The sequence below is a fragment of the Lupinus angustifolius genome, chromosome LG11, assembly GCF_001865875.1.
Source record: "Lupinus angustifolius cultivar Tanjil chromosome LG11, LupAngTanjil_v1.0, whole genome shotgun sequence".
Classification (NCBI taxonomy): domain Eukaryota; kingdom Viridiplantae; phylum Streptophyta; class Magnoliopsida; order Fabales; family Fabaceae; genus Lupinus; species Lupinus angustifolius.
This window is the reverse complement of record NC_032019.1, coordinates 11,761,020-11,771,276: the sequence shown is the minus strand read 5'-3', so window position 1 is coordinate 11,771,276 and position 10,257 is coordinate 11,761,020. Positions and strand designations below refer to the sequence as shown.

General features: G+C 37.0%; 1 protein-coding gene across 1 annotated transcript; it reads left to right on the top strand.

The window, feature by feature from the left end:
- Nucleotides 581-4,357, top strand: LOC109359084 (zinc finger protein VAR3, chloroplastic-like). The gene is made up of 6 exons (XM_019603607.1): nucleotides 581-1,093; nucleotides 2,553-2,670; nucleotides 2,798-3,132; nucleotides 3,232-3,363; nucleotides 3,442-3,540; nucleotides 3,652-4,357. Exons 1-6 carry the CDS (start codon nucleotides 684-686, stop codon nucleotides 4,145-4,147), a joined length of 1,590 nt encoding a protein of 529 aa, XP_019459152.1. The 5' UTR covers nucleotides 581-683; the 3' UTR covers nucleotides 4,148-4,357.

Here is a 10,257-nt window from a genome sequence, read left to right as displayed (position 1 = left end):
TCAAACTCAATCGATTCAATTCCACCAATTTTACACTTTAAATCAATATTGTGAAACCCGAGTCGGACGTCAAATCGAAAGAGGTTTCGTATTAGGTTTAAACGGTTAAACCGTCCGGTCTGACTCGGTGATTTTATACATAAATTAATAATTTTTATCTATAAATATATAATTATATGTAAATGTAAAGTTTTATATAATCAATAATTATGTATAATTATATTGAAGTAACATATTTTTATCTTTTTTGGACCAGAGTAAAACAAAATATATGAATAATGTTCTATTTTTTTTATTGTTTAATTGAACACTGGTTTACTTCCCGGATTAATGTGGTTGAATCGGGTTTAACACCGTCAGACCGAAATTTCTCCAGTTCAAAGCGGTTCAATCCTAATTTGGTTAAAACTATAAACCGAAGCCATTTTCAAGTCTGGTCAGATGTCAGACCAGTCGTCCGTCCAGTCCGATTCTCGTAAGACTGTTTTAAACATGAACTAGTTACACTTGTATGACTAACTTGAATCACTTGTCTTCATACATATAGAAATACATTTTCCAAGAATTTAGTTTAACCTATTTATAAAACATGGATTTTAGAGTCAGCTGAGGAAGGAATTGCTTACTGAGAAAAATGAGCGCAGTATTGAGAACCGTATAACCATAGCATTCACAATTCATCCATGTTCCGAAACGTTCTGAAACGTTTTCATCAGCGTTTCGATCCCACTCTCCTCAAACCCCATAAAACATCTTCACGCACTTCACTCTTTCACACTGCCACCAAAACCTTAGCTCAAGCCTCCAAGCTAAACTTTGTCTCTAACAACTTGGACGAAGAATCTGAATGGAAATGGAGAGTGAAAGAAGAAAAAGATGAGTGCAGTTTGGTGAATAATAAGGAAGAATGTGCGGTTCAGATTTCGCATCCTTGGCCTGAATGGGTGAACTTGATGAAGTATTTGCTTAAAAAAGGATACTTTGATGGTGCAGAAGGAAACCCATTTGGAAATAGTGATTTAGGTTCGAAGGAATGTAATGTTCTTAGAACTGCATGTTTGAATTTTGGTAGAGACCGGTTTGATCTTTTAAGGTAATAAGAAACAATTGGTAGCATATGATATAATCTGATTTATTTGATATTTTCATTGTTCTATGATTTCTAATGTTATTATTTTGGGTTGCAAACTAGATATTTTCGGTTGAATGTATGCAGGCAACGTGTTTGATTTTAGAACACTGTGGGGGAATGTTTTAATTTGACAGCTTAATAATAGATGGAAATTAACCAACTACTTTGGTTTAACTACATTTGGCGTCCCTTTTGTTTCAGAATTACAATGATTTAGATCGAGGTTTATGTTGCAGGGATTAGTGTAATAACAACATAAACATCAAAGGAGGTAAATATAATCACAGCATGAACCTCAATGCTCTAGGGTAAGGGTAACATGAACTTTTAATCTAAAGGGTTAAATGTAGCATAAACCTCAAGCAGGTCAGTGTGATGTTTAAAACGTGAGGTATCAAGTGTTACAAACCAAATTTCCCCATTATTTTTAAGTTGATTGAACAAAGTGATTGTTTATTATTGCGGTTATTGAGATTGCGGTCAATGCGGCTGTTGCGGTGTGAATTTTCTTGTGGTTAAAACAATAGTTTTAAATTTGATGTGGTCCGATGCAGTTGCGTTGTCCCCCAATGCGGCCGTATCAGTGTAATTCAGTGTCACACCGCTATTGTGGTGTGATGCGTTTGCGTTGGTCACCACAACCGCAATATTGCGGTCACATCACGTGATGCGGTCCACAATTTTAAACAATGGTAATGATTATAATGAACGTGGGTATTAGTTCTTACTTTTTGCAAGAAAGTTCATATGCTTTATGCTTTTGTGCCTCTTTTAGAAGAAATCATGAAAGACAGGAACTTTTCCAGATCATCCACAAAGTATAAACAGACTTGAATATAGTCTATTTCATATTCATTGATATGGTCATTTTTTAGAAGTCATTGTGAGATAAAATTAAGAAAAGTGCATAAAGAAGTCAGAGCTTTATGTCATATCTTAATTGTGAGAAAATATGAGTAGGTGTTGTTTTGAACTTTATTAGCTGTATTTGAGACTGACATGATATTTTAGAGTACATAGCTGTATATGGGGATCACACATCCAGGCAATAGGTTGTAAGAGAAAAGAAGGCTTATTATTTAACATTAGGGAATGTTGACCAGTGCCCTAAGGGCATTGGTTAAGCATTCAAAATGGGAAATGTGCATTATAAGTGTTGCATTCAAGACTTAGAAAACTCAAATGCTGTAATTTCCAAGACAAATTTATAAGTTTGGTTTCCTTAACATGACCCTTTGACATTACATAGCTAGTGTGGATTTCAGGATTAATGTGATATTCTTGCTAATGGATTAGGTTAATGAAGTTCTCTCTCATTTAATTTAATGATTTTATTTACATACTTTTTTCTTTCTAATTCAATAGTTGTGAAGTAAACATAATTTTAACTAAGCTATTTTTCAAATGACTTTGCTGTCAGGTTGTTGCCTCTAAAAGATATAGGAGTTACTGTAGCATTAGGTTGTCCAAGCTTAGATAGGAAAGTCATAAACTCAGGAAAGCGATTGAGAGCACATGTGGGCATTGACGAGGGAAATGTAAGTGATGACCAAGTGTCATTTTGTTAATTGCATACTTCACAATTTCCTTCATTTTTGAGATCCAACTATTTTTTCTTTCCTTTGATCAATAACTAGAAGCTTTGTGTACTGGTGCCTCGACCAGGTCTGCAGCTCCTGCAATTTGAGGGGAGACTGTGACAGAGCATTTGTCAAGGCGCGTGAAGATGAAGGTGGAAGAACAGTGGATGTTATGCGCATTATTTTGACTTATGGGCTTGACCCGATTATTGGTTCAGTACAGAACAAACCATGTATAAATAAAAATGTAAAAGAATCTGTGATAAGTCTGCTTAGAGTAATAGTAGAGCACAGTACTAAAGAGGAAGATTCTAATCGTCCAGACACCGCAAAGGTTCTCATTGGACAAGTCGTTCACAATCCGCGAGACAAGGGCAAAGCAGATGTTCTGATGAAGCCAGGCGACTGGTTTTGCCCCAAGTAGCTTAATTTCCATGCAGTAATTATTTATTGCAATAAAACTTGCACTATTTTCTCCGGCATTTGTTTACGTTATCATTTTAACCTTTCATTGGCTAGATGCAATTTCAACAACTTCGCAAGAAATATCAAGTGCCTGCGCTGTGACAGCTTTTGTGAGGAAAGAATCAAGCAATTGCAGGAGGATAACAATCACTTACCTTTAAAGAAGGGAGACTGGATATGTATTAAGTAAGGGTTGCTCATATAATTTGACTTAATATAACCAGTATTAATATCTAGTTCAGATCACTAATTTGAATTCTGCAGATGCAACTTTCTGAATTTTGCAAAGAATACAAGATGTTTCCTATGCAAAGAGAAGCCTCCCAAGCGCCACCTTAATCCAGGGGAATGGGAATGCGACTCGTAGGTTCTCTTTAATCATGTAGATTTTTTGTTTCAGTGTAGTGTGAAATGACCACAGTTTGAACCCTTTTTAGTTACCTATTTGAATTGATTGGAATCCCGTTTATGTAGGTGCAACTACATCAATTTCAGAAGAAACATGGTTTGCCTCAAATGCGATCATAGACGACCTAAGGTGTTAAATGCTTCAAACTCTTCTGATCAACCTCAACATGAAGATAAAGACTACCCAAAGAATAGCAGAATGAGTTTCGTGAGACATCATGGTGATAGTAGTGACAAATCATCAATGTTTTCAGGAAGAAAAAACAGGAATAAAGATTCACCTGTGTGGAGATTCACAGAGGATAGAGTTGAAGATCGCAACTACTTAAATACATCAAATGGTCCTTCACAGTCTATAGACTTTCCTATTGCTGGAGGTAAGGCTGAATTACCTGCGGCACGAAGGAGAGAAGCAGCTAAGAATGAGTTGTTAAATCGGTGGGAAAGTGAAACTAATGATGAGTTAGGATCTTCTGATATCAAGAGCACTGATGATGAGTTAGGATCTTCTGATGATGAAGATATGTCTGATTGGTTTGGAAATGGTAAGAAGGACAGGTAGGATACTAGAAAGAGACTTTTATCCTATGCTTTGATACCTCTATGAAGCATGTAGCTTAATGAGCCATACAGCCATACCCACATGAAAATGTGAAAAAAAATATGGATTGTTGTAAAGAACGTTAATCATGTATGTGGAGAAAAGACAAACACAGCTGAGCACTTCCATGGTGGTTCATTATTTTGCAGGTACTATGGAATTTTTATATTTGAAGTCATTATTATTATTTTAGTTTTTTGCTTTCATGTTGAAGGTGCAGTCAATGTTGGTTTTTTGTGGAGGTGTTTTAGGTGTTGATGATTTGGCATTTTGGCTACAAGAAGTGCATTGGTGAGGGGACAATATCTGCTGTCCCACATCTTTATGTCACTCCATGTGTCAGGATGTGTGATTGGCTAGAAAAATATTTAATAATGACAATTTTAATTTAAATAATTTTTTTTAACTAATCAGAGTAAGTGGTACATAGAGTGTTACAAAATGTGGGACAGCAGATGTGGGTCCCATTGGTAGGTAGAGTCATACATAGTTTGGGTCATTTGGTGAAGTAATGTTTACTTGGTCACAGCAATTTGTTCCACACTGTGTTAGTCAATTGGTAAAAACATATTAGTGACAAAAATTAGGAGATAATTTGATGTAAAAATGATTTAGATTTCAATATTCGAACAATCAAAACAAAGCATAGGAAGTTCACCATCTCAATTAGATTTCTTGTAGATGATTATTGAATAGTGGATAATATTAGTTTTCAATGGAAATTTTTTTATGGTCATTTAGTAATGGATTCAGAAAGAAAAGAAGTGAAAACATATAACCCTTATTTTTTATTTTAACTTCAAATCTTCAATGGGTTGGATCACATTGTAGTTGGTCATTTTTTATCATCCATTACACCTCATTCTAAATAGTATGTAATCCATTCCCGAGTCAGTATTGTCAATATCATGTATACACTTAACCAGTCTAAGAATATAGTGGTCGATAATATCATGCAAGTGAATGGCAATGATAAAATGATGTAGGGGTGGTTTTTTTACATCTTCTACTTAAGCTCAATAGTCACAATTAGCTACTATGATTTAAGGAAAAAAAATACATGTACCAATAATGTATGAGTTTTAAATAGTGTCACTGTTCATCTATTATTCATATTTAATTATCATTAACTTTTCAAAAAAACAATCAAATGAATAATGAATGATGTAAATTTTTACACTAAATTATGCATAAATATGAAACTTATATTATTATTGTTTATGAATTTGTAATATGGGGAGCTTCTTCCATCTTTTTTACGGTAAAAATTTTACCCCACCTTTTTATTAATTAAGACTTTGGGTTAACGGTTCTGTTATTTTTGCATATTATACTTAACAACAGAGTGTATGATTTATCACTATGGTCTTTTCAAAATAAGAATTTTTGGTATACTGTTAGGAACAAGTAAACAATCAAATAATAAAATAGTATAGATAAGAGAATAACATAAGGAATTTCGTAACGAGGTTCAGCCAATTGTGCTAATGTTATCGGGAACGTTGAGAGGCTACCACTATGTATTAGAGAATTAGGATTTGTGTTTAGCTATTCTTCTCCTTATTTTTTACATTAGGTTTACATAACATAAATATATAGCCTTCTACCTCAACCATTTATATTAGCCAAAACTCATAACTTGTATTGCTGTTATCTAGAGATATGAGTCATTGCACAACAATCTCCATCTTGACGAATATCATCAATCTCCATCTCCGCCATTGGGTTGGGGGCGCTCCATAGTCTAGCATCAGTGAATGTTCAGCAAGTTCACGCAATGCTTGAACTTGTCCACCATAACCGCCTTGGTTAATGTATCAGCTGCATTTTCTGAAGTGTGAACCTTCTGCAATAGTATCTACCCACAATCTACCAACTCTCCGATCTTGTGAAATCTCACATCAATATATTTGGTCCTAGCATGATACACCTGGTTTTTGGCCAAGAAGATATCACTCTCACTGTCACAATGCAGCGAAACTTCACAATGCTTAATGCCTAATTTATTTACCAGCCCCATAAGTCATATGGCTTCCTTAGGAGCTTCACCAAGTGCCATGTATTCTGCTTCAGTTGTGGACATAGCAACAACAGACTGAACTGATGATCTCCACATAGTTGGTCCACCTACCAAGGTGAAGACAATTCCTGTTGTGGACCTTCTATCATCCAAGTCTCCTACATAGTTCGAAACAACATAACCAACAACTGAAGGCTTACTCTGTTGGTTGTGAAACATGATACCGAGAAATGTACCCTTCAAATATCTGAAAGTCCATTTGACTGTTTCCCAATGTTATTTTCCTAGTTTCGACATGTACTTATATACTTGACTAACCACTTGTGCCAAGTCCGGTCTAGTACAAACCATAGCATACATCAAGCAACCCGTTGCATTGGCATATGGAACATTTGATATGTATTGATTCTCTTCATCTGTCTTTGGATACTGATCTAGGGAAAGCTTGAAGTGATTTTCTAATGGAGTGCTCACTACTTTAGCATTGCTCATATCAAATCTCTCTATGATCTTTTCAACATAGCTTTGTTGGAAGAGCTATAGTTTTCTAGCTCCCATATCCCTGTGAATCTCCATCCCAAGAATCTTCCTAACAGACTCTAAATCTTTCATGTCAAACTCCTTACCTAGCATGACTTTAAGCACATTGATATCACTCAAATGATTAGCAACAATCAACATATCATCAACATAAAGTAGCATAAAAATAAAACAACCATCATCAAGGCTTCTCACATAAACACAACAATCATACTCACAGTGCTTGTTATCAAGCTTCAATATATAAGTGTCAAAACTCTTGTACCATTATGTGGGAGTCTACTTCAACCATATAGAAGAGACTTTTACAACACGCAAACCAAGTGACTCTGTCCACATGCACTGAACCATTCTGGTTGTGTCATGTAAATTTTCACCTCTAATTAATCATGGAGAAAGACAATCTTCACATCCATCTATTCTAAGTGCATATCCTGGATGGTTACCAAGGCAAGCACTGCCCTGATAGAATTGTGTCTCATCACTAGGGAGAAAATCTCATTGTAGTCGATCGTCTTCTGCTACAAATACATGTTTGTTACAAGACGAGTCTTGAATTGTTCCCCTTCTTTTTCTGATATTGATGGTTTCCTCTTGTACACTCACTTGAACCCAACTGCACGCTTGTCTCGGGGCAATGGGACAAGCTCCCAAGTTTGGTTCTTATGTAAAGACTCCATCTCCTCCATCATGACACCCATCCATTGTTCTTTCTCATGACTGTTTATAGCCTCTTGAAAACTACATGGATATCCTGAAATAATATGGAGAGCAACCGAAGCCATATCGTCAAAGCCATATCTCTCTAGAGATTTGATAGGGCGTCTATCCCTGTGTCTGGCAAGTAGATACTCTTGCACACCTGAACTCTCTGCCTGAGAATTATCATGTTCTTGACTTGAACTAGAGCATTGCCTTTCTTCAGCTGAACCGTTTCCCTGCTCATTGGAATCATATTCGATCATCAAGTCTCTCCATTTAGCGTGGGCACCTCTGTCAAAACTGTCTGTTTCAGCATGAAATCTTCATCAAACACTACATCTCTGCTCAACACCACTTTTCTGGAAATTGGATCCTAGAACTTGAACCCCTTCACACCTTTGGTATACCCAATGAAGATACACATATTTGACTAGTGATCAAGTTTAGATTATTCATCAATAGGTACATGTACATAAGCAAGACAACCAAATATGTGTAACATATTACAATTGATTGGGTTACCTATCCATACTTCTTCTGCAAATATACCCTCCAATGAAGCCCATGGTAATCTATTGATGACATAACATGTCATACTAAGTGCCTATGCCCAAAATCCTTTGGAAATTCCAGCATTCAGTCTCATACATCAGGCCCTCTCTAAAAGAGTTATATTCATCATTTTTGCAACACCATTCTACTGAGGAGTCTTCTTCACTGAAAAGTGTCTGTGAATGCCATGTTCCTCACAGAACTTATGAAATTGTGAGTCTTTTTACTCCATACTATTGTCTAACCTCATGTATTTGATTTTTCTACCAATCTGGTTCTCTACCTCTGTCATGTGTGTGTTGTAACACCGCGAATTTTACGATTTGGAATTATAAGATCTTATTAATATTGTTATTAATTATATTTTCGAAAATGAATTTCTGGGAATTTTCGGTAAAGAATTAGACGAACCTCTAGTTGAGTTTTAGTCTTGTAATTATATTTCCAATTTAGTGGTAAATTTTTAGGATTTTCAGAGACAGTCGGTTTCGGACCGTTGTCGGGGCCGAATCTCACCCGGTACGACTCAAAAAGTGGTTTTTGAGTTCCGTAACTCGGAATCGAATTCCGATCGCACCGTTGACTTTGTAATTTCATTTTGAGTCAATATAGACCCTAAGTACACCCATACCTACCTTTTAAATATTTTTCACTCGGAATGCCGAAATCCAAAAATCTAATCAGATATTAAAGTCGGGCGATTTATAATACCCGATTGCGTATTGGCTGATAATACTCGGGCATGTTTATCGCATGTGTCCGCAAAGTGATGATTTCACATTGGGATGTGAAATTTGACTTTCATAACGCAAATCTCACATCACTTTCTCAAATATCTCATGAGCTCATCATTAGCCACCCTAGGAGATTTTTCATGATTGCCTAGAGGGAAATCTGATTTCCCTCTCTCCTTAAACCCTCACACTTCACAATTCACTTTCACACTTCACAATTCACTCTCACACTCTCTCATTTTCAAAATTTGCCAAGAAGAGTTACGAAGATTTCGGTGTTCGAACCTTGAAACCGAACCACCCTTAGTTGATGAGTTAAAGCACGCTTCATTAAGGTGAGAGAAAACACATCGTGACATAGTGGTGTCCGAATATGACACCCGGATCTCCTAAACCATCTCAAAGGTTTTGGAGTTAACTTGAGCTTTAAGAAACCCAAGATTTTGTATGTTTGAATGCTTTTGAATATATATGATTGTTGATGAAATATGTTGAATATTGTACATGAATGTTGTTGAAAACTTTTCTGTGTGCAGGTAATTGAAAAACCATGTTTAAATGTGTTTTCAGTTGTCGAGAAGGGCAAAATTGGTATTCTGTCCAAGTCCATGTCGCTTGGGCGAGAAACTCGCACTTGGGCGAGTACAGTCTGGCTTGGTCGAGGACTGGGCGAGGGGAAGTTTTGGTTCTGGAACTCCCTCGCCTGGGCGACAGAATCTCGCTTGGGCGAGCAAGCCTCGCCAGGAAAGGCCTCGCTTGGGCGAAAAAGCCCATGATTTTAATGAGTTTCTGGAACTTTCTCGCTTGGGCGAGAGATGTCTCGCTTGAGCGAGAAGGGGCCTCGCTTGAGCGATAGTACCTTCGCTTGGGCGAGGAAGGCTTAAGGTTTAAAGATGAATTGTCGCTTGGGCGAGAGAGCCTCGCTTGAGCGAGAGATGCCCAATTTTAAAATGGTATTGTTGATTGAATTTTTGCTTCAGTGAAGGGTCCTCGCTTGGGCGAGAGACAACAATTGTGTTTGACTATTTGGATTGATTGGTTGAGTATGTAATAATCCTAGTATGGGTATGTGATATAAACTGTTTGGTATAACACCGTAACTAAATTAAAAAGTAAAGTTCTCAAGGTGTTGGAATTAAATAGTCAAACTCGGTAATTAATTTTAAAGAAAGTATTCCGAGAAGGATGTATGATTTAGGGCGATGCCCAGAAAAGGATACGTGATACCACGGAGCGAGATCGTCTGACCGTAAGTGGCTTGGTCGGGTANNNGATTCAACGATAGTCGTAGTGGTAGGGACGTTACCCTTTGAGTTATGATGTGAATGAGGGCACTGCCCAGAAAGGAACCCAGGATACCACGTAGCGAGATCGGCTGACCGTAAGAGGCTTGGTCTGGGACCGTCCAGGGTATTCAGTGATGGTCGTAGTGGTGTGATGTATTTCCTTTATATTACGTGTTAACGTAGGATCGGGACCCACAAGAAGCATTCTTGAAGGAGATGACTTAAGGTGGGCCGAGC